Source organism: Brachionichthys hirsutus, chromosome 13 (assembly GCF_040956055.1).
Source record: "Brachionichthys hirsutus isolate HB-005 chromosome 13, CSIRO-AGI_Bhir_v1, whole genome shotgun sequence".
Taxonomy (NCBI): domain Eukaryota; kingdom Metazoa; phylum Chordata; class Actinopteri; order Lophiiformes; family Brachionichthyidae; genus Brachionichthys; species Brachionichthys hirsutus.
The window spans coordinates 654,936-679,162 of NC_090909.1; the positions used below are offsets into that span (position 1 = coordinate 654,936).

At 52.2% G+C, this 24,227-nt stretch overlaps 2 protein-coding genes across 2 annotated transcripts in view; both read right to left on the minus strand.

Moving 5' to 3' along the window:
- Nucleotides 1-10,628, minus strand: part of LOC137903362 (tenascin-like) — a 15,194-nt gene extending 4,566 nt beyond the window's left edge. Inside the window, exons 1-7 of the mRNA XM_068747514.1 lie at nt 10,479-10,628; nt 10,317-10,374; nt 9,832-10,038; nt 9,133-9,756; nt 7,969-8,084; nt 5,566-5,719; nt 4,045-4,338 (exon numbers count right to left, since the gene is read on the minus strand). Coding sequence (XP_068603615.1) covers nt 4,045-4,338; nt 5,566-5,719; nt 7,969-8,084; nt 9,133-9,756; nt 9,832-10,038; nt 10,317-10,374; nt 10,479-10,628 — 1,603 coding nt within the window. The remainder of the gene's footprint in view (nt 1-4,044; nt 4,339-5,565; nt 5,720-7,968; nt 8,085-9,132; nt 9,757-9,831; nt 10,039-10,316; nt 10,375-10,478) is intronic.
- A 7,097-nt stretch (nt 10,629-17,725) lies between these two features.
- atf6b (activating transcription factor 6 beta) lies at nt 17,726-23,661 on the minus strand. The gene is made up of 17 exons (XM_068747390.1): nt 23,589-23,661; nt 23,099-23,187; nt 22,927-23,008; nt 21,682-21,741; nt 21,520-21,599; nt 21,275-21,440; nt 20,800-20,949; nt 20,540-20,712; nt 20,293-20,472; nt 20,019-20,101; nt 19,755-19,943; nt 19,540-19,647; nt 19,321-19,420; nt 19,148-19,215; nt 18,820-18,919; nt 18,108-18,192; nt 17,726-18,027 (listed from the first exon to the last, which is right to left on the minus strand). Exons 1-17 carry the CDS (start codon nt 23,659-23,661, stop codon nt 17,726-17,728), a joined length of 2,088 nt encoding a protein of 695 aa, XP_068603491.1.
- Nucleotides 23,662-24,227: the final 566 nt, after the last annotated feature.

A 24,227-nucleotide genomic window follows, 5' to 3' on the forward strand; every position in this document is an offset into this window, starting at 1 on the left:
CAGATATTAATTCAACAGTCAGAAGAGCTGAAAGTGATGGTTGTAATTCCCTGCTAAATTAAAAGAACGTCTGGGTTCCACCCTTCAAATTTGCCAGATCAGTTTGCACACGCCATTAGTTTCTAGATTTATTGTTGTAAAAAGTCCAACTCTTAAACTTGTCTTGCTCCGGAGGATTCAGACATGAGCGTTTCGGAGGTAGGAGGTATCGGACTGAACGTCGAGACCAGTCTTGGTCTTACCCTGGTTGTAGCTGGAGGTGAGCGGGTGAACCTAGCAGCTAGCTTACCCTGAGTGATAGACGACCAGAGCGGCGCCGAACGAATGCTACTGACGCTTGAACAATGTTTGTTCCTGAAAGGTTCTCCGTCTGCTGCCTCTCTGCAATCCTGGAAGTCGTTTGTGTAATATATAAATTAATCAAGTTAGCTTCTCTGAACCGTGTGCTAGTTAAATAAAGTGACTGATGCTACTGCCAACTGGCCACTACAAACTGGATGCATTAGCGACTGCGCAACTTAGCTAGCTAAAAAAGTAGAACGTCTCATCTGAGGTTACGTCTTTATGGTCGAGGGTTAGCTAACAGCTAACATTTCCAACATCAAGTCTCACTGAAATTGAACACGACAGGTTGAGTCGTTACCAAAACAGCGACTGAATGACAAAAATACACAGATTGAAACTGTAAATCTGAAGCTTACAGTTATCAAGAGCGCCGCAGAACTTGAGCCCTTGAAATGAACATGGAAGAAGCTTTTAATGGGTGAACAGAAATGTTCCAGTCATTCAAAAGTCGAGTGTGAACGACGAACGTTTGTTTAAATAAGCACAAGAAAAATGGTGCAGCAGAGATGTGAAGGTATGAAGGCAGTGATGTTGCAGCACTGCTGATAAAGGTTGTTCTAGTGCCACAATGGCTTGTACCTGTACTGATGACAAGCTTGTGCAGTCTGGACAGAAGGCCAGGACCCTTCCCGAGTAAAGTCACTGTGTACTCGGTCTGAGGAGGAAGAATCTCTGAACCAGGGGGACCGTTTTGGAAGGTTTTGTCACTTCCTGTTGACTGTTTGGTTGCTGCACTGCCTTTGATACTTGGAACTTCCGTAAAGACACTTTCATGTCCTTCATTTTCTTCTTGGCTCTTTCCGTTTGCCGATTCTGTTGCTTTGGTTGGTTGACGCTCTCCATTGGGATGTTCTTCTTCGCGATCTTTCTTTTTTACTCTCTGTTTTGACCCTTCACCTTTGGAAGAAGCCGGTCTTGTTTGTGGAGTTTTACTATCGAACATAGTAGGGCGTTTTGCAGTGCCATTTGTTCTTGCGTCCTCCCTCAACTGGCTTCCACGGACGTATTGTCTTATCGGCGTAGTTCTCGATGGGGGCTGTCTTTTTGAAAGTGTGGCTGGTTTTGGGAATCTGTCTCTTGAACCGGATGGAGTTTGTCTTATAGTTGGTCTACCTCCACTTGGAGCACCGGTCTTCTCAGTGTGAACTCTCTCTCTGTGAATGTTAAAGTCAGAGTTAGAATCCCGGGTTTTAATTTCTCTTTCCCTAGATTGGGTAGATGAAACTACTTTTACTTCTAGTTCTTCAGTCTGTTGTGTGTTGTTTGAGAATTGTTGAATTTTCACTCCTTGGGTAGGCATGGGGGTACGCTGCTCCCCTGATTGCTTGCCTGGCATTTCAGTGGCAGTATCCTTTCCTAAACTGCGGTTTTGATTGCCAACGTTACTGCCAGATCCTTTGTCCAGTCTTCTGATTGGGAAAGGTTTATGCATGTGACCTCTTTGTTGAGGCGGTCTCTGGTTTACATAGGTTTTGTTGGGGAAACGTAGACCATACAATTGTGGCCGACGAAAATATCCAACTCTAGTGTTTGGCCGATGGGAGGAAGGCCGTTCATTTTCTTTAAGGGTCTGACTGAACTCAGTGGACATGTTTGCTGTAACAATGTCTTCCTCGACTTTTATTTCCCGAGCCCCTTCAGCTGGTTTGGAATCTTTGTAAACTGCACGAGACCAGGTTGCAGGTAATTCAATAGAAGATATCTTCTCTTTCCCTTTTACTGATGTGGAGTTTGATGCTTTAGTCAATCGCCTCAGATATGGATGAGTTCGGTTCTGATAAGGTCCCGAGTTTGGAAGTGGGCGACGCAGGAATCCCCTCTTTAGAGGACGATGAACTGGGAATTGGGATATATTTGCCTCATCTTTGTATCCACTCATATTTCTTATTGGTAGATTTGCCTCAACTGAGGACGGTTCCTCTGAGGTAGACGACGAGGGTGAAGACAAAGATTCTCTTCTGGATGTATGTATGGTTTTTGTCTCTTGTCCATGGATAAGGTTCAAACGAGGAGGGGAATGGAGAGGACTTCTCGTACCAAGATGAGTTTTGTTCCGAAGCAGACCAGCATTTAGACGCGAGTGACGCACAAGTCCAGATTTAGCATTAGCGGATGTATATCTGGTTTCTGTCTCTCTTCCGTGGGTGAGGATACTATGAGGAGTTCTCAAATTTAGATAAGTATTGTTACGAAAGAATCCAAATTTTGGGTGTGGGTGCCGCACATATCCCGATTTTCCAGGCGTCCTGCGGAAAAGAGGCACGGCACCATTTTTTACGGGTGGAAGTTTCGTGGCTCCGGGCGATGCAGCATCAGCCGTATTCATGAGGTTAACATTCTGGTCATTGCTTCCGACTGCTCCTGATTCATTTGAGCTGGAATGGGGTGATGATGGAGGTGATGATGTGGTTAATGAAGCAACAAAGAAGGCTGTCGATGTTGCTGTCGAAGAAGACCAAACACGCGACGAGGATAAAGTTGGCAACGGTGTCTGCCATGACGTTGGTGAGGATGAAGACGAGTCTGAGGAAACTGGCCTCAGTCGCTTCATAATCTGCTTCGTCACTCTTTCCGAATCAACAGAGCGGTTTGATTTTCGGGGGAACTGAACTGAAAAGGTTGTGATGCTGAGGCTGTCGTCAGCGCTTGTCAGGAGTTTATGTAAAGGGTCTGGTGAGTAGTCGAGGTCCGTCTCTGCAGGCGAGGGTTTGGTTTGAGCGGCACCATCTGTTTTAGAGGATTCGTGATGCGAGTCCCGAGTCCGTCCAACCAGCACTGTTCCATCTCCTCGGCACCCACTGTCCCTGTCCTTTTGGGGTAATCTAATGTGCGTCACTTTAATTTTGTTCATACATTTCTTGTCTTGTCTTGGAACAGATGAGACTGGCCCTGGAGACGCTGCAGCAGCGTCATCTCCATGGATTGCCATGCCAACATCTGGTTGCTCTACGGAGCCAACAGCAACAGTTGGTTCCTCCAGGCTCCGTTGTCTGTTTGCATCAGAATGTGTCCCAGCTGCGTCTTTGACATCCCTCCTCTCACCGCTCGATGCATCCTCACTTGGGTTCCTCACAGTCAAAGTTATCGTCCTGTTTCCTATGGTGAGGACACGTGATTTGGGTTTGCTGGGCGTTGGCGCCATCTTCGTCTTCTTCTCTGCTGACTTTTTCAGAGGGGCGGGGCCAGCTTTTCTCGCTCCAGGCGTAACTCTGGTTGTATTGAAACGAAAAGGGCCAAGGACATTTGGCTTCTTGGAAAATGTGGGCCTTTCAGCAGGTATTGGCCCGGTACCATTTCTTACCACCAGATGTTCAGTTCTTGCAGTCCCAGAGGCTGCAGAGTCTCTACTCGGTCCATCACTGCCTCGGACTTGTTCAGGTGTCAAAGTGACCTGCATGGCGAAAGTCGTCGTGGTAACCACTGGAAATGTCTTCCCTAAAGACGTGAAAGGATTCAATGTTAAGGTCAATGTTTTGCCGCCATTTCCATCAAAGATTGTGTCTAACAGAGAAAGAAAAAGCAGTTTTAATATTCAGGAAGACACTTTTCAGGAAACTTGATCTCCTGGTGAAGTTCAGCACCGTGAAACCTGCAAGAAACCCGATTTACAATTCACGCCGTCCAGAAGACTTTAACATGCTCGGTGTCACTGTCGAGACTGAGGAAATGAAGGAACGTCATTTCAAAGCTAAATTTAACTGCTCTTGATATTCCAGGACTCACCGGGCGTCACCTGCGTGGTTGCGGGTTCACTTCGACTCGGGCCTTTTTCCGCCACGAGCGCGATATCGTACAAACGGCCCGGCTCCAGCTGCTGGATGTGGGCGGAATTTTGTCCCGCTGGGACGGTCACTTCTTGCCTCCTGCCGGATCCGTCGTTGGGCGTGACCGTCATACGGTACCTGTCAATCTCCCCTTGAGAGCGCCCCCATTGGACCACTGCAGATGTCGTGGTCGTCTTGACGACTTGGAGGTCGGTGGGACCAGAGATGACTGAAGGCGAAGAGAATAATTCTGTGTTACTCCGTCCTACCTGGTGCCATGAAGCTGTGGGGCCGGGTCCAAAGGCAAAGTAGGTCCATAAACAGCCACTCACAGTGTTTCAGCGTTACATTTACCTTGGCTCGGCCCGTTTCCTCGTCTTTGGCTAAACTCAGGCTGACTGCCGCCGCCACATGTGACATCGCTCAGCAGAAGGGCAGCGAGCGGCTAATGTTTAAACTCTCGCTGCCAGTTTGGCAAATCGAGCTGCCCTGTTTTATGAAAAGTCCAGAACAAAATCCACCTTAATACGGAACTTTTACATTAGTGTCAACTGTAATCTACTCAGGACTCCGGCGTCTGTCATGGGATGGAGGAGAACTTTCCACGGCACATTGTGGAAGCACTAAAACGGCGTAATTATCCTGCTCTTTAATTAGAAGTGATACCGTACAGGTAAATCATCGAATTACGTGTTCATGCTGAATCAATCTTGTTGGGTAACCTCGATATGGCATCCGAAGATCGATTGAAACGTCCGTCGCGGCAGGTTGGACGATTATTTAAGTTGATTGGCTCCGATCACTTCCTGAAATCTGGGCTGCTGTTAGCTAGAAGCTAATCCATCTGTGAAATATCAGTTGATGGGCTGAAAGAAAACCACTACGAAGTGGTTTAATGCTAATGTTAGCTGTTTAATGCTAATGTTAGCTGTTTAATTCTAATGTTAGCTGTTTAATTCTAATGTTAGCTGTTTAATGCTAATGTTAGCTGTTTAATGCTAATGTTAGCTGTTTAATTCTAATGTTAGCTGTTTAATGCTAATGTTAGCTGTTTAATTCTAATGTTAGCTGTTTAATGCTAATGTTAGCTGTTTAATTCTAATGTTAGCTGTTTAATGCTAATGTTAGCTGTTTAATTCTAATGTTAGCTGTTTAATGCTAATGTTAGCTGTTTAATGCTAATGTTAGCTGTTTAATGCTAATGTTAGCTGTTTAATGCTAATGTTAGCTGTTTAATTCTAATGTTAGCTGTTTAATGCTAATGCTGTTTTAGCTAACAGATTAAAGTCTGTCGTTTCACCTCGACAGAAGGACGCTGGTCCTTTGTTACCCTTTTAAGGTATTTTACCACTTTTGGCAAAGCTTTTTTCATCCGTTCACTTCCGTTCTAACTGTCCTGGGACAGGATCGCTGCCGGATGCGTTCAGGAAAGGCATCGACAGCACGGAGCGCTTACGCGTCGTGAATCCCACCGAGCTCTCGGCCCCCCTCCTGCCGTTGGTCTCTCCGGCGATGCTGACTTGGTACTCCTGACCGGAGGCCAGGCCCGTCTGGGTGAATCCGGTCAGGCCGCCGTCCACCTGAACCGTGATCAGCTGGTCGCCCTCCTTCTGTTCGATTCAGACACACACACAAAACGTTGAAGCAGATTTACTTCAGACGGATCCGCAGCCTTTAACTTACACGTGGCCAATCTAGAGCGGGCGTACGAGGATCCGATGAGCAGCATCTGGAGTCCAGTGATTACTTATCGGATCTCAAACGGGCTCTTCTCCTAAACCCGAGGGTGCGGGTCGCCGTGTTGGCTCCCCGGCGATGGAGCCCCAGAAGTCGTCCTGGATCAGCCTCCACGCCGCGGAGTTCTGTCAGCCATTTCCATATGACTGAGGGTGACATCATTGGAACTAAGGCGCCAATAAAATCAGGCCGAGCTTTAAAATAAGTGGCGGCTCAGCGGCGTCTCCTCCTGGACCTCAGGGACGACGGTGTCCAGCGCGGTTGGATCCAGAATGTGTCCATAGCGATGCGATGGGACGTCCTCCTGCACGCTGTCCCAGCCCAACGCGGCCGGGACTCACGGAACCACCGTGCGTGCGTCGAAATGAGCGATATGTAAATTCATCGCTGGAGGCCTGCTGTGCATCCGTCCCATGAAACGGCTCCGTCTGTCTTCGTCTGCTGCTCTCTGGGTCACAGCTGTGGACCGGCGGTGATGTCATCGCTCTGGCGGGCGCCGTGTTTTTGACTGTGTTTACGTGTTTCTGTGACAACACGCATCCCACATCTGCATCTTCAAGCACGACTCTCGTGTTTTCGTTCTGATCCCGTCGACTGTTTCGTCTCCGTCTCCGTTCTCGTCTTTTGTCCCGTGGACAGAACGCGGGTTCCGTAGCTCGTCGGGCTTCAGACGAATGATTTACAAATGGCCTGGAAGCCAATCCCGGTCCGGCGTCCGCCCCTCACAAGTCTGATGTGGGAAGCTTTGTCATCAACAACTGAGCGTTGCTGCGGTAACCGAACGTCGCTCATCTTTAATGAAAGAAAAGGGACTGGGGGCGAGCAGAAAGGCTGCTCTGTGATGATGACGAGTGTTTTGTGGTTACCAGAGACGCCGTCCCACACGCCCCCTGCAGCTCACCTCCGAACATTCAGCTCTGCAAAATCTGGACTCTTCACCCTACGGGAAGCCATTCCAGGGTATTAGCATCCGACGGCTACGCTAACGACACCAGGAGACCACGGCAGCCGGACGCCACACCGTCACGTAGACGCGTCGTCCCGGACCCGTCAGGGGACTCATCTCTGTGATGTCGTTGTCCATGACAACCCGGCTGTTTGATGAATCAGGAAAAGAAATGTCAACTATGAGAACGCAGCGACACGTTGGAAGCGTTCCGGGAGCATTCGGTCTCCTCCTGCCGACGTCTCGCTGGAGTTCGTTCGTTGTTATGCGTTCGTAGGTGATGGGATTCCGTTCAGGAGGGGTGATGCCCTTTGATTTCTGTCTTCCTCCAATCAGAGGAGACCTGAGCAGGACCGTCTCCATCCGGCACCCAATCTCGCTCTCCTAATCCCTCGATGATGTCACCACGGAGAGACACTGGCTGGTTTTGTCGAGTAATCCGTGTGTGAGTGTGTGTGTGTGTGTGTGTGTGTGTGTGTGTGTGTGTGTGTGTGTGTGATGTAATCTGAAGCTTCCTCCTCATCTCTGTGACAGGTTTGATTCTGACTGATGTAGAAAGTGAAATTTCAGCCACAAATACCAGCGCAATTAGTCATTTTCCACTTCTTAGTGCCGTCTGCTGCAGATTGATCACACATGTCGGGGGGGGGGGGCGATGAACACGTGAAGCAGGAGTCACCGCTCGTGTTAACGGTTGCCGGACGATAGCGGATAACGGATCCTTAATATATAGATCTATAAATCGATCTATCGTTCTGACCATTCGACCGTCTTTAAATAAATATTAGAGATCACATTCATTTCCTGTAGATTGACCTTTGGCCCTCCAGCAGCTGTGAGCTGCTTCCTCCTGGGACGGCTGAACGTTTGATGGATTTGTTGTTTCTCACGCTTGTTGTCATGGAGACGGAAGAGTGAACGTGTTCGACGTGATCTGCACAGAGCGCCGCCACTCAAAACAAAATCCATCCGAGACGGGACGGCGCCGAATATTCGTTTGCATACGTCACGCATACGCCATTAAGTATAATGACATGTTTGGGGTGTGTGTCGTTCGGGCTAAATATGATTTTCCATGACAGATCCAGATGTTTTTCTAAACGGGGCGTCCTTTTACCAAAACGCCACTTCAGCTTTAAACGCCTTAAACTGTTTTTAGCGGATTGGCTCAGGTACCTTGCTGGTGAAGGTGATGTAGAAGCTGTCGTACTGGACGGGAGGCGGGGTCCAGGCCAGGGTGGCGGACGTCTCCGTGACGACGCGAGTGCTCAGCTGAGAGACGCCTGACATCACTGGAGAGGGAGACGAGAAATATTACGTTCACGAAGTTCTCCCGTCGCGACACAAACACGACCCCCGGGAAGGACACAAACGGTCCAGCTCGTAACCATGGAAACAAGCCAAGAATCCGTGCACAAACTTAGCGCTTCAGCAAGGTGTTAAACTTAAATTAAGATTCAGAATAGGATAAAAACAGGTGGATGAACAAGGAAGTTATTACTGCTTCCTGTTCCTCAAACCGCTGCTTCCTGTTCCTCAAACCGCTGCTTCCTGTTCATCAAACCGCTGCTTCCTGTTCCTCAAACCGCTGCTTCCTGTTCCTCAAACCGCTGCTTCCTGTTCATCAAACCGCTGCTTCCTGTTCATCAAACCGCTACTTCCTGTTCATGAAACCGCTGCTTCCTGTTCATGAAACCACTGCTTCCTGTTCATCAAACCGCTGCTTCCTCTTTGTCAAACCGCTGCTTCCTGTTCATCAAACCGCTGCTTCCTGTTCCTCAAACCGCTGCTTCCTGTTCCTCAAACCGCTCCTCAAACTCAAACCAGCTCAAGCTGACACACCAACGTCGCCCGGCAATGGCGACAACAAAAACAGCTTGAAGAGGCAACATGAGTCACCGTGCAAGAAAAGAGAAACAACAAGCGTGTATCCGGGAAGAAAACATCACGAGCATTCCAGGCGATGCGTGCCAAAGCCTACGAACGGCGTCCTCCCAGCTATGATGTAACGTGTAAATGTATTACGCTGAAGTAAAGCATCTGGGATATGCAAACGTACATGCCAGCAGAAGTTTCTCCACGATGTCATAAAGTCAGGATTTCATCGCGTCGGTAAACATCAAAGCCAACCTGATGGCTTTGTGGAGGAACGCGGTTTTAATGGACAAACTTATCTGCTCAAGCTAACACATCTCGAAGGTGAGGGGATCAAGAACAGGCCCCTGTGGGGCTCCACAAATCAACACTTGAAGAGATGTTTAAACAGGTGTAAAGAATACTTGATTAATTGTCCCATGATCCGGGTCTCTGGAGAAGACAAACTTGTTGGTTTGGACTCACCGGTATCGCAGTCGGCTCCGGTCATTCCCTTCCCGCACTGGCTGCAGTCCGGCCCCGTGAAGCCACGCCTACAGACACACCTCCCTTTGATGCATCGTCCTTTCATGCTGCAGTTTTTCGGACAGGCCTTGAACGCGCAGTTCGGCCCGGAAAACCCGACATCGCAAACGCACCTCCCGTTCGCGCACCTCCCGCGGCTACTGCAGTTTTTGGGACAAGCTTTTTCAGAGCAGTCCGCACCTGTGAATCCACGACTGCACACACAGCGCCCACCGACACAGCGCCCCCTGCTGCTGCAGTTCCCGGGACACGTTTGATCGGAGCAGGCGGGACCGGTGAAGCCGTCGTCGCACGCACACTCGCCATTGATGCACCTGCCCCGATTGCTGCAGTTGCCGGGGCAGTCTCTCTGTGAGCAGTCGGGACCGGTGAGACCGGGACCGCAGAGACACTGTCCCAGCAGGCACCGGCCGTTGTCGCTGCAGTTTCCGGGACAGTTGGACCGGCTGCAGTCCGGTCCGCTGAAACCGGCGAAGCAGACGCATCGGCCTTCCAGGCAGCGCCCGTGATCGCCGCAGTCGTTGGGACAGGCGTGGACGTCCGGTTTGATGGAGCAACCTGGACCTGAAGTAGCAGGGGGGGGACAGGTGGGACAAAGGACATGAGAGAGACACCACAGAGACAACCAGGTGGGCGTACCTTTGCTCTCCTCGGAGCTGCAGCAGCCTCCTTCAGCGCCTCCACATTTCTCCCTGAGGGCCGACACCTCCCTCTCCATTCTCTCCAGACGGTCTTTCAGCGCAGCGAAGTCCGTCTCACAGCCGCAGGGACCCGAGCCCAACGGAACCAGATTGATCCGATGGGTCAGGACCAGAGGAGAACCGGGAGTCAGGTTGATCTCTTTCCCTGAGAAACGCAGAGGGAACGGGAATGAACGGGGAGACGCTCGATAACATTCAGAAAACCGCCGTCAGCGTCGAGTCCTGAGCGGTTATCAGGGGCGGGACGTTTCAGCGGTAACAAAAACACACTCGTCTTCAGTCGGTCTGTCGATTTCACCGAGAGGACGCTAAAGTCGGTGGGAGTCAAAGGTCGCAAATCTGTTTGCAACGGGAATATTTCTGCCATTAAAACGTGAAGAACGTCTCGATCAGGACGACTGGATGGAGGTAACACTCCCTCACCTCCGTGGGTGGCGTCAGACGAGTCGCCCTGCGTGCCGCAGCCCTCGGAGACGAAGACCTGCGACAGAGACGTTTCACTTCGGTCCTTAGAAACGTGATCAAAGTCTACAAACACAGCTGCTGTGAAGCGTCCCGTTAAAACGGGAACAGCTCGGCACAAACCTTAATGGCGTCCGGGTCCGGGTCCGGGTCCGGAGTCTCCCCCGGTGCCCGCTGACCTCTGACCTGTAACCCCTGTGAGGAGGAGGTGGTCGGGAGTGCAGGAGCAGCCGTGAGGAGGAGGATGAGGAGGGACGGAACGAAGAGAAGCATGGCTGGGGACGCACCAGGAAACTTCTTCCCTCGGTGGTTTAGGAAAAAGATGGAAGGGGAAGATGCTGGAGCGCTCCGGGAACCTGAGCCGGCGGGGGCGCTTCGTCTGGTTGGGGGGGGGGGGGGGGCTGACCGTTTCCAGGAGAGCTTCTAAGTCGTTTGAAGAGATGAACAGATTAGCAGCACTTTGACTGCGGCTCAAACTCCGTCGGATGCTGCCTCCAACCAGACGGGATGGAGGTCGGTCTCCCCTGGAACGAAGGCAGAGACGCAGTAAAGCCAACCGTGCGGTTTCTCCTCTGCTCAACAGACTCCACGTCGGGCACCATCAGCAGAACCGCGGCTACTAGCCGTTTACGGGCTAGCCAGGGTCGCCAGCTACTAGCCGTTTACGGGCTAGCCAGGGTCACAGCTACTAGCCGTTTACGGGCTAGCCAGGGTCACAGCTACTAGCCGTTTACGGGCTAGCCAGGGTCACAGCTACTAGCCGTTTACGGGCTAGCCAGGGTCGCCAGTCGGCCAATGAACCTCAACGGGAAGAGTAACACGTTCTGAGCGTGGGGGTCCGCCTCCATCTGTCTGAAGATGACACTACAAACGATGTCTTCCTGCTGGTGCTAGCTTAAATGCTACATGCTCCCCTCTGGGGATCATGAACCAAATCCCAATTAAAGCAACTCAACAGCTGTAAAGAGGAAGCTCCCAAAGGTGCAGAAGGAAAGACGACGCCTCGGGGCTCATCCTCTGGAGACCATCACTTTCTGAACAACATGAAAAGCACGTGGAGGCGAAGCCATGAGCCCAGAAGAAAAGGAAAGTGTTAAATGATAAAAAGGCAAAAAAATAAATAGAATAAAATATTAACTTTGCAGCATTAGGAAAATAAAAACACAAATCAAATCCTTCCTGCTCCCCGCAGTCGTTCCCGTCTGCCTTCACACAGAACCCGGGGATGAGGGGATGAAAGGAGGAGAGGAAATGGGAGGATAAGGAGCAGGAAAAGATTTCAGCCAGCAGGTTTTACTACGCGTTCCAGTTTAGCTGCAGATAATGTCTTCAGTCAGTCGACCCGGCTGTTCGTCATCAGAGGCCCAGCTAGGCCTCCTTCAGGCTGAAACGTCTTCCTGGACTCGATATTACCCAGAAACAAACATTCAATCCCAACCGAATCCATTCCTGGAACTTTATTTTTCCCATTTACTCAAACAGCTTCAGAGGACGGTGACAAATTCCTTATTTCAGCCCCCCCATGCTAGCTCTGTTAGCTTGGATCTCAGCTACTGTTAGCTTAGCGGATCAGCTACTGTTAGCTCAGCAGCTACGGCAAAAGGTCCATCTAAGAAAACGTAGAAACACAAAATCGACTTGGAACTGGAACGTTTTGGGAGACTTGAATATTTGGTTGTGTTTCAAACGAGTCTCCATCTTCCTTACTGGAGACCCCCCCCCCCCTCACCCCCACGCATTTCATCTCTTGCTGCTTGGACTTGACCCGACACCATCAGGGTGCAGCATCTGCACTTTCCTTCACGCCTTGGTCTAGACCTCCGCCAGTTAGCCGTCCCAGTTAGCCGTCCCGTTGCGTTGACCTCAGGTGGGACGTCTCTGAACACAGGCGGGCCCCAGAAGCCCACCCGACCACAGACACTCCCGTTTTACGTCACCTTTACGTTCTCTCACTGCTGCTGCTTTTCATCGTTCATCTTTCTTTCCCCCTCCGGCCTCCAGGAGCCAAGAAAAACTCGAAACTCATTCAAACACAGACGGAGCTCGGTACCAAAACGCCGGGTCAAGCTGTGATGCCTTGCGTTTGGTTGATCATTAATGTGAGACGATTTTTTTACTACTTAAACATCCAGACGGAAGGAAGCACCTGATGCAGAACGACGCTCGACGGCTCAGTCCTGACTCACGACTTGTTTTATCTGAAATCACCATCGATCGGGCAGAAATCACGTCTGAATCAGACGTGACGTCATTAAATTCATGCTCTCACAGCGACAGCTTTAATTCATGTGACGCCGAAACAGAATATTGAATACCGGTACATGGTTTCACGTTAATTCAATATCATTAAACTGCTCGGGCGAGCGTGATAAAAAGTACAAACAGCAAAGTCGTACTAATGAGAAGCTTAAAACAAAACGTCAAAGAAATCACAATCAGTTCATCAAAATGTTCAATTCCCAAAGCAGATGGATTTTTTTATATCTTTATAGAATATTATTTCAAAATGCGATCAATTTGAATTCGATCAAAGTAAAAATGAGCCAACGAACAGAAAAATGAAATAATTTCGACGATCAATAAATGAGTCTGACCTGCTCAGAGCTGTGGCGACTCTCTCGCTCTCTCTCTCTCTGTCTCTCTCTCTCTTCTCCGTCTCTCCGTGAAATCCTCATTGACCGGCCAACAGGTCCTGAATGACGGGGGACGGACAGAGAGCGAGGGAAAAAAGGAAAAGAGGGAAAGAGAGAGGGAGGAGAGCAGTAGAATCCTCACACTTGAGGAATTTGTCCTCCCTCTCTTTCTCTCTCTCTCTCTCTCTCTCCTCCTCCTCCTCCCGTCTTCCTCTCTGATGTAACTGTGGGTCTGCAGGTCCCTCCTGGGTGGAGGATCTGCGATGGAAAACATCAGGCGTTAGATGTTTAAAGCCTTTCATGTCCTCGTGTCCGGACTCTCCACGATGGCCCGGTCCGGTCCGGTCCGGTCATCCGGGGCAGAACCGACGGTAACAGCTCACTCTGGTTTGCACAAAGTTTGTTTGAAGTTTGTTTGATCATGTGACTCTGGAAGAAGAACAGAGGAACTAAATGTAGAACGTGAAATAGTTCTGCTGCAGCTGATCGATCGCAGCTCCCAGATCCGAGTAAAGTCGGACAGCGGCAGGTCCAAAGGTCACGAGGTCAACTTGATCCACGACGCATTAGAGCAGTCAGGCGTGACTCTCTCAGACTCGTCTGTGGTTTCGGTCTTCGGACTTCAAAAGGACTTTAATCCCGACTCGTATGAGGATATCGATCACAGGGAACGGAACCCGAGGCCGGCGCCGATCACACGGTCAACATGTTCAATGTGAGGCGGTGAAGATCAAGGCACCATCATCATCATCATCACCATCATCGCCTCCCAATAATCTGCAGCTCGGCTGTGATGGAAGCAAAAACAGGCCTGAGGCGCGTGAAGTGGAGGAAACGGTTCGGTGACGTCGCTACGGCAACAGAGGAAACCGGCGATCAGGAGGACGGGATGAGACGAATGACTCCGGAGTCGGTCGACGTCCGTGTGTCCAGGCGTGCGTCCGACAGCGTCCGACCAGCAGGTCTGCAGCTTTAACCTCCACGATCCGGATCCTGCTGCTGGAGGCGGGACCGGGACGACCCGGCCTGGGTGTGACCTTCCCGGGCGTCGGCTGCGTGGCGATCCCTCTGGATCAGGCGCCGGTTCATGGAAGGACGGTCCCTCTCTGCCAATCAGCTCCCACAGGTGGAGGGCGTGTCCTCTGAGAAGGACAGAACAGAGAGGGGGGGGGGGGGGGTGAAAGCAGCAGAGACAGAACAGTTTGACTCTCAGTGGAACGCTGCATGGAGACGAGGTTCTCCCAGAGGTCACCGAGGTTCTCAGAGTTCACCGAGGTTCTCCCAGAGTTCACCGAGGTTCTCAGAGTTCACCGAGGTTCTCTCAGAGTTCACCGAGGTTCTCAGAGTTCACCGAGGTTCTCCCAGAGTTCACCGAGGTTCTCAGAGTTCACCGAGGTTCTCCCAGAGTTCACCGAGGTTCTCAGAGTTCACCGAGGTTCTCCCAGAGTTCACCGAGGTTCTCAGAGTTCACCGAGGTTCTCTCAGAGTTCACCGAGGTTCTCAGAGTTCACCGAGGTTCTCCCAGAGTTCACCGAGGTTCTCAGAGTTCACCGAGGTTCTCCCAGAGTTCACCGAGGTTCTCAGAGTTCACCGAGGTTCTCAGAGTTCACCGAGGTTCTCAGAGTTCACCGAGGTTCTCAGAGTTCACCGAGGTTCTCAGAGTTCACCGAGGTTCTCCCAGAGTTCACCGAGGTTCTCAGAGTTCACCGAGGTTCTCTCAGAGTTCACCGAGGTTCTCAGAGTTCACCGAAGTTCTCCCAGAGGTCACCGAGGTTCTCAGAGTTCACCGAAGTTCTCCCAGAGGTCACCGAGGTTCCGTCTCCGTCTGACGCAGCCACAGAATCTCATTGTTCAAAGGTCACCTTCTTGGTGACGGTCTCCTGCAGCTGGACGGAAGCCGGGGGGGGGGGGGGGGGACTTCCTGTGGGCCGACGCCGGGATGCTTGTGAGGTTACTCATATGTCACATTGTTGTTGTTGTTGTTGTTGTGAGGCAGCAGCGCCGACTCACGGTAACCGGACGCCATGATGATGACGATGATGATGAGGATATTGTCAGAGTAGAATTTGATGATGATGATGGTGAAAATGATTCTTTCCTCTTGCTGTTTTCTTTCAGGATGATATTTAATTCCAACGTTGAAAAACTGAGAGGAAAAGTGACGCAGAAGTCGAGATATGAAGGGGAAGGGAGGCGCAGAGGAGGAGTCCCAGGAGGCTGAAAGGAGTCATTGTAGCCGCGCCGAGGAGGTGGAGCATCTTCCTCTGCGATATGCCAACCAGGAGAATGGGAATCATGCAGAGCGGCAGGAGAGTGGGATTCATAGGAACGGATGACGTTACACAAATATCAGAGAAATAAGCAACGCAATCATCGCAGGAGGCCCAAAACGTGTTCGCATAGTTCCCACCGGAGCGAACCCGACCACCTGGATCAGGTGACCGCCCTGCACGCCCCAAAAAGCATTATTTTAATCGATGGATGGGTTTTCAATAAATTTAGAGGAAGCAGGACCTCCGGGCATCGATCCATATAAGAGAGGAAGGAGGAGGAGGAGGATGAGGAGGAGGAAGGAGGCCTGCAGTGAGATGAGGCTGATCTTTCCGCTTCTCCACAGGCGTCACTTCTATTTAATTTTTGCGACTCTTTTAACTCCTTGTCATCATGAACATGCTGTCATAATTATTAATATATTAAATGACGTCATAATTTCAGTGTCCAGCAGTTGCCATCATTTTCCTCTCAATAATCTCCAGATAAATAGTGGCAGTATTCAGCCAATGGGCGACATCCAGTGGCCGACACCGGTAGTGTATATATCATAGTAATACTTTAAATATTTTATTTTATTTTACGAAACGCTGTGAAACTCTTGTTTTATAAGTAATGCATCTAAATAAAGTTTAATGTCAGTTAGATCTACACTAAATAAACTAAAACATAATATAAATGCTATATATTCCCTGCTTAGCCCCTCCCCCCCGGTTGAAGATGAAGATAATATAAATCATGTTCTGAAGATGTATCATTTTTACCGGCTTGTTCATTTTAACGAGTTTTTTAATTAATGTATTTTGTTTATAGCTAATCGGAAGATGCTAGCATGCTAGCGCACTGGTGGAATGCGTGGCTAGCATACAGTTGTTAGCTTGTAGCATAGCCTCACAGAGCAGCTAGCATGACTGTGAACACGTCGAACATTTTTAGCGCGTGCTAAATTTGAGCGCCATGCTAGCAGATTCCTGCGCTTCCCCCGTTTGTGAAGACAAACGCATTCTTTTCCATAAACAGAACAAACAGGAATTGTTTTGACAGAGATGGAATTCGAACGTTTTTATTTACAAGTTTTCCCATTTAAATAAAAACAAACAAAAAAACGACAGGCTTCCCGTCTTGTTTAGTATTTACATCATTACCTTTAGTCACCACCGGTTACACGGGTTCACACGGGTTCACACAGCACACACACAAACAAGCTGGTTCGGCTCGGTCCTTAACGGATCTTTACATTAAAATATTCAATGTAAAGATCCGACAAACTTCTGGTTCTGTCCACATTATAGTTTTATTATCAATTCGATAAGATGTGTTCCTTGATTGTTGATCACGGTTTTATATTTGTGGTGAAATTGTAACGGCGATCAAGACAGAAAATGTTTTAGTGGTCACGCCTCAAACCCTTGTATCCTACATCTCCCATAATGCTCACTGTGACATCACACTGAGGCTGATTGGTCCACGATGAACTGAACGCAGCAACACGATTTAAAAAATATTGAAAAATGCAAATTCTTTTTGCTGAAAGCGTCATTATTCCAGGAACCACATTATTATTATTAAACCATTTAATAAAAACTATTTGACAAGAAAAAAACGTTTTGGTTTTTTTACAAAAACATGATGAAAGCAAAAACATCTAAAAAGTAACACAAAGGAAACATCTTCAGAGTGAACTTCGTATTTACAACTATTAAATAATCCGCAGCAGCCGATGAAGAGCTTCTGTTTGTTGACTCGTCTTTAACTTCCTGTTTGCGGTTTCTTAGAACAGATTTCAAACACGAGTTGAAACATGAATAAATTAGATTCAAATGAATTCCTATTAGATGCTGCAGGAAGACGGACCTGCTGTTCGCTTGTTTTTATTGTTCCGGTCATTCTGGTTCTGACTCAGCGGAGGGAGACGAACGTCCCGGCGGGCGGCGCGCGGGGGGCGGGGTTTAGACGTTCACCCACCGCGCAGTCGCTTTACCTTTAAACTCTCGTCCTTCATGAGGCGCACGTCCTTCCTTTCCTTCCATCTTCATGCAGCAGCTCCAACAGACACGCCTTCCGTTCCCCGCAACAACACAAACAAACACAAACACAAACACGCGGAGCCACGCCCACATCACAGCTTCCGCCGCCGCAAGCAGAAACATCCGCCCGGACTCCACCCAGTTCTCCTCTCGGCTGTGACTGTGTGGCCCTGCAGCGCCCCCTGTGGCCGCAAGCAGTCACAGCAGGCTGAGACGTGAAGAGCCAATCAGGCTGCAACGTTTCTGTAACTAATAAAACCAGTATCCGACTTAATTTGTTACAAATCTACTGGAATGTTCTCCGACACATGAAGGAGGGCGGCGACGGCGACGCGTCTTTAATTCCTGATCAGCCTCGGCAGGTCGTTCATCGAGGTCCTCCGGGCAGGTGAATCGTGTATTTGTTACCTGTCAAAGTCATCGCTATGGCGACGCCTCATCAGACCCCTTCTGATTGGCCGATTAAATATTCTGCTGTCCGTCTGCCGGTGGGTAAGGGTTGCCTCGGAGACGATGGAGAGGGCGAGGCGGGGGCCTGATGATGCTGGCGCCCCCCCCGCAGTGAGGTGTGGTTGCCTTGGTGATGGTGAGGGCTATGTTGGGAGGACGGGGGAGGCGGCGGTGGGTCGCGCAGAGACAGCGGGACGGCGGAGGACTTGATGGGGACGATGCGGGTGTCCATGACCTCGCAGTCGACCTGCATCATCATCTCGTAACCCTGGGAGGAGTCATACAGGCTCTCTGGGGGGGGGGGGGGGGGGATTATGTCATTAAAGGGTTTTCATTCGTTCCCCGACAGGTCAGCGTCCAGACGGACTCACCGTTGACGGACATGGCCGGCATCACCAGAGACATCTTGGGTCGGCTGGTTTTATTGTGGGTGATGGCGGGGAGCAGAAGGTGGTCCTGCAGGGAGACGGTCGGATTCAGCTAGCATCCGACAACGACCAGGACAAAAACAGTCTGACAACAACGTCTTCACCAGCCGGACAGGAGACGGTCGGATTCAGCTAGCATCCGACAACGACCAGGACAAAAACAGTCTGACAACAACGTCTCCACCAGCCGGACAGGAGACGGTCGGATTCAGCTAGCATCCGACAACGACCAGGACAAAAACAGTCTGACAACAACGTCTCCACCAGCCGGACAGGAGACGGTCGGATTCAGTTAGCATCCGACAAAAACGTCTTCACCAGCCGGACAGGAGACAGTCGGATTCAGTTAGCATCCGACAAAAACGTATTCACCAGCCGGACAGGAGACGGTCGGATTCAGTTAGCATCCGACAACAACGTCTTCACCAGCCGGACAGGAGACGGTCGGATTCAGTTAGCATCCGACAAAAACGTCTTCACCAGCCGGACAGGAGACGGTCGGATTCAGTTAGCGTCAACGCATTCTTTCATTTCAAAATAAAGGTTCGACATTGGTCTCGGTTTGCTCGTTTACAGGCCCCGCCTCCTTTTGGGTTCAGACGGAGCAGAACCGCCGTGTTTCTGGTCCCCGGAGGGGCGGAGTCGCTCCTCGTACCCGTCTGAAGGAGACCACGTAGAAGGTGTCCTCTCTGCGGTCGATGGCGTCCAGGAAGTCGCTGTAGGTGACCTCAGGACCAGGAAGCACCTGCAGCTGACTGCAGACAGAAACAAGCCGGCTCGTTACTCAGCCGGGACCTTTCAAAATAAAAGCTATGGGTATTATTAAGATTATTGTAGATCAAAGACGAAATCATTTTTAGTTGCCCCGCTCCGATCCGATCCGACTGTTCACACTTTGGCTCCAGTTGAAATGGATCGCAGTGAGAAGTGAAGAAGGAGAATCTGCTTTTGCTGAAACGGATCGTCTCTGATTCCGGACTCACCTCTCGATGGAGCGGTGGGTCTGGATGGGCAGGTATCTGGAGAAGTTCGTCTTCCTCAGCTGAGCTTTCTGCAGACGAAGAAGCACAAACAAAAGAGACAAATCAAACTTACACGTTTCCGCTTTGAAACGGTGACGCTCTCTGGGATGGAGCCACGCCCGAACAGGAAGTACCTGAGCGATCCTGGCCTTCTTGGCGGGCTTGGGTTTTCCTCCGGACTTCTTGCGGTCGATCTGGTGCCGTTGGACCCAACCTCTGAGCTCATCGGCCAGCCTGGAGACACGGGACACGGAGACGGCCATTTCAAATCCGCCGTTCTTGTGGAAGGGGGAGAAATCAAAAGGGAGGAGGAGGAGGAGGAGGGGGGGGGGGATGAAGAACCTCCCACCGACCTGAGCGACTCGGAGCGATTGAACTGCCGGCAGTCGGAGGAGGTGAAGTAACGATCGATGTCCTGCAGCACCAGATCCTTCATGTCGCCGAAGACGTCGCTCAGGTTCCTGAAAAACACAGAAACACGTTTTACTTGGAGACGTTTCCGTCCGCCATTAAAACCGAATCAGACCGGGAGCTGGTTCTGGTTCCGGTTAAAGACGTCAGGTCCCACCTGAACTGATAGGACTCCGGCGCCTCGTCTCCGCCCTCCTCCTCCGTCTCCGTCTTGTCCTCCACCCTGGCCGGAGGCGGAGCCACCACCACCTCCTGCTGCTGCTGCTGCTGCTCGATCTCCAGCAGACGGCGTCCCGTATACGACGGCGCGTCTTCCTGCAGGTCCGACAGCTTCCTGTCGCTGATGCTGGAGCGACAGGAAGGGGCGGGGTTACACTCGGGGAGGATGAAACTCCGCTTCGGCGTCTGTAAACGGCCTCACCTGATGGGGCCGAAGCTGAAGGTCATGAACAACAGGACGGCCATGACGCACACGGCGCGCTTGTTACCGGCCGAGTCGCCGCCCTGAAAGACCAACGGAGGGACGTTCACGCGGGGAAGGAGGAGTCTGTCCCGGGACATGAACCTCCTCTACGGCGCTCTGTGCGTCAGGCGTGGATAAGCCACGCCCTCCGCAGAAGCACCGGAGCACATGAGACAAACGGCCGGGGGAACCGCCGATGAAGAGGAGGAGGAGGAGGAGGAGGCTTCCTCACCTCTTTGCCAGCCAGCCGCTCCCTCAGCGCCTGGTTCTCCCTCCGGAGGCGTTCGTTCTCCTGCTGCGCCTCCCTGAGCAGCGCCTCCAGGCCCTGCAGGTACTCCTTCTTCTTCTTCCTCGACTGGCAGGCCGACTCCCGGTTCTTTATCATTCTCTGCTGCCGCTTCAGCACCTTCATCTGCGTGAGGAAGAGGAGGCGTAAGGGAGGATGAGGAGGCGGAGCGGCGGCCGGCCGGCCTACTCACGTCGATGTCATTGGCGCTGCTGCAGGGTAACGTTGTCGGCGTTGCCGGGACGATGGGCTTGCTGCAGGGGGGGGCCGTGGGGCTGGAGCAGTGCTGGGGCATGCTGGGAGAGACGGGTTCCAGCTTGACGATGGCCGGACCTGAACCGAGGCAGACGGACGGAGACAAGACGGCTGGAGGAGGGAAGATGGAGGAGCGTCAGAGGAAGGCGGGACAGGAGCTCTTCAAAGTCCTCGTGGACCCGTGGGCCCGGATCTCACCCGGTCCGGTCTGGTCCATGGAGGGGAGGCCCTGCAGGATGAGGGTGCTGGCCGGCGCAGGGCTCTGGGGGGCGGGGCCCGGTCTGGGCTGGATGGGGGACCTGGTGCTCAGGATGGTACCGGCCTTCAACGTGGCCGAAGCCGGAAGAACTGAGAGCGAGAAAGATTCAGAACCAGGTCAGACGTCTTCTAATGGGGAGCTGCTAGCTCCGCCTCTTTCAGGAAGTCAGCTCTGACACCGTGGGCCGAGACGTTTTAGCAGCGACACACAAAAACAAAACCCGACCCGGAGCATCAGTGTCTTCAGACCACTTCCTGTCCCTGGGAGCCTACAGTTCGGCGACCCGTGACCCCTGACCCGTGACCCGCTCCTCTCCTGAAGCGGGGGCCTCTGATCATCCACAGATCCAGAAATATTCTACACATGTTTGCGACAGGAACAGGAAACGCCGACCTGCGACCCGTGACCCCTGACCTGCGGCCTGCGTCTGCATTCCGCCGATGAGCCCCGAAATCTGCGTCGTCAGCGTTGGAGGCACGGCTGTCGTCGCCACGGTGATCTCCATGGTCCCCAGCGGAGGAGACAGGACGTCGCCGTACATGTAGGGGGGCGTTGGGGGCTGTTCCCCTTTAACAGAGATCTGGAAGCCGGATCGTGTTACAGATGAGCGTGTGCGTGGTGAAACGACACACACACCTGTGGGACTATTTTTAGCACACCTGCGTGTCCAGGGAGGACGCCGAGCAGTCGGACCCCAGGGAGGAGGCGGGGGAGGGAGGCTCGGGTTTCACCTGGAACACTGGAGGCACGAACAGACAGAGGGATGTAAAAACGCTCCGTCTGCTCCGCCGGGATAGTCGGGAAGGAGCCGGAGCGCTTACACAACTCCACCGGGAGAGGCCGGGCGATGGTCATCTCAGCCCCCATCACGGGGGCGTCGCCTGCACGGGAGAGAGACGGACGAGCGGTCCAGAGGAGGAGGAGGAACACGGGGAGGAGGAGGAGGAGGAGGAGGAGGAGGAGAAACACGGGGAGGAGGAACACGGGGAGGAGGAGGAGGAGGAGGAGGATGAGGAGAAACACGGGGAGGAGGAACACGGGGAGGAGGAGGATGAGGAGAAACACGGGGAGGAGGAACACGGGGAGGAGGAACACGGGGAGGAGGAGGAGGAGGAGGAGGAGAAACACGGGGAGGAGGAGGAGGAGGAGGAGGAAAAACACGGGGAGGAGGAACACGGGGAGGAGGAACACGGGGAGGGGGAGGAGGAACACGGGGAGGAGGAGGAGGAGGAGGAGGATGAGGAGAAACACGGGGAGGAGGAACACGGGGAGGAGGAGGAGGAGGAGGAGGAGAAACACGGGGAGGAGGAGGAGGAGGAGAAACACGGGGAGCAGGAACACGGGGAGGAGGAGGAGGAGGAGGAGGATGAGGAGAAACACGGGGAGGAGGAACACGGGGAGGAGGAACACGGGGAGGAGGAGGAGGAGGAGGAGGAGAAACACGGGGAGGAGGAACACGGGGAGGAGGAGGAGGAGGAGGAGGAGAAACACGGGGAGGAGGAGGAGGAGGAGGAGGAGGAGGAGAAACACGGGGAGGAGGAACACGGGGAGGAGGAGGAGGAGGAGGAGGAGGATGAGGAGAAACACGGGGAGGAGGAACACGGGGAGGAGGAGGAGGAGGAGGAGGAGAAACACGGGGAGGAAGAGGAGGAGGAGGAGGAAAAACACGGGGAGGAGAAACACGGGGAGGAGGAACACGGGGAGGAGGAGGAGGAGGAGGAGAAACACGAGGAGGAGGAACACGGGGAGGAGGAGGAGGAAGAGGAAGAGGAGGAGGAGGAGGAGGAACACGGGGAGGAGGAGGAGGAAGAGGAAGAGGAGGAGGAGGAGGAGGAGGAGGAGGAACACGGGGAGGAGGAGGAGGAGGAGGAGGAGGAGGAGAAACATGGGGAGGAGGAGGAGGAACACGGGGAGGAGGAGCACGGGGAGGAGGAACACGGGGAGGAGGAGGAGGAGGAGGAGAAACACGGGGAGGAAGAGGAGGAGGAGGAGGAACACGGGGAGGAAGGTGAGGGATGAGGTCAAAGCGCCGCTTCAGAAGAGCCGGCGCTGCCGTCGGTCCGTACCTGTGAGAAGGTTGTTGTCCAGGTGTCGCCATGGAGACGTGGGGTTGTCAGGGTCGAGGGTGAGCACGAGGTCGTTGTCGAACTGTGGGAGGAAGATTAGTGCAAAGAACAGCCGCATGAGAGCCAGTCAGCCGGCGAGCGTCCGACGGCGTCCCCGTCTCCGTCTCCTCACCGACGGTTGGAACTTCAACCCTCGGCGGGCGTCTCCGTCCTCGCCGTCCTCGCCGTCCTCCATGTTCTCGCACTGGTACAGGCAGGCATCTGAGGAGACGCACAGTCAACACAAACCCTCCGCGTCTCAACCCGTGGATGTTTCCGCGTAAAGCATGTGAACGCATTCCGATGAGGCTTTGATGAGGCTTTGATCTAAAGACACGCCTTCAGCCGGCAGGTAACGCAGGACATGAAGGCATGTGGAAGGAAAGCAAGAAAAACGAGTCGCACATCCGGGTCTGCAGGATCCGGAAGCGCTGCCGTCAACGCGTGCAACAAATCGAGCTCGAAATGTGTCAAAGCAAACACAACATATTGAGAATCGATTAATTCTGCAATGGAGAATGTCGCCGCGCTAACATCCCCTCCTGCCGGGGGGCGCTGCGTCCGCCGCCATTGTCAGACCGGAAGCTCGCTCTCCGTTTAACAGCCTGTAGACGTGAACTCACCCCAGTCTTCGCTCGTCAGGAGGTTATCGGCGAAGAAGCGGCTGTCCAGGTCGGACAGGAGATCCGTAGCCATCGCCACAAAGGCGGGGCGCTGCAGTCCGGCACCGACGCGATAGCAGCTAATGCTAGCTAGCAGGAAACACAACCCGAGCGATGCTTCAGCATCAAGGTACCCGGATGTTATCGGCTACTGGTATCGCTTTTACTTCGCAGTGATCAGATGTTCTCTTAAATCGTAAAAACGATATTTTATTCAGCTTTTTTTTTTTTTTTTTAATCCAAAAACGATCGATCGATCGATTCTTCCCGTTGCTTGGGCATATGACAGACAAGGAAACGTCTTTTTCGGAAAGTTGCCGCCCATTCGTGTCAGTGTAGCCAATAACAGGACGGAATACAGTGATTGACAGGAACAAAGACCAATGAGATTAGTCAACGAGTGCTATTGGGGCACAAGGCAGCCAATCGCTGAAGGAGACGCCCAGACACGCTCTTAAAGGTGATTCCTTCCAATTGGAAGAGTGTATTTTGATTGACAGGAGAAAACAGCCAATGGTACGAGGCTATTCTGGGTCTCTGTTGTATTGACATGGATTACCGAACAAAAATGAGTTCATTAAAGTATTAGAGACGAGACGA

Excerpts from the sequence above, each read along its gene's own strand:
- atf6b (XM_068747390.1), bottom strand. The coding sequence starts at position 23,661 with ATGGCTACGGATCTCCTGTCCGACCTGGACAGCCGCTTCTTCGCCGAT. Across the intron at positions 23,009-23,098 it reads GGTTGAAGTTCCAACCGTCG|TTCGACAACGACCTCGTGCT; the intron begins GTGAGGAGACGG and ends TTCCTCCCACAG. Across the intron at positions 18,920-19,147 it reads ACCCACCGCTCCATCGAGAG|TCAGCTGCAGGTGCTTCCTG; the intron begins GTGAGTCCGGAA and ends TTCTGTCTGCAG.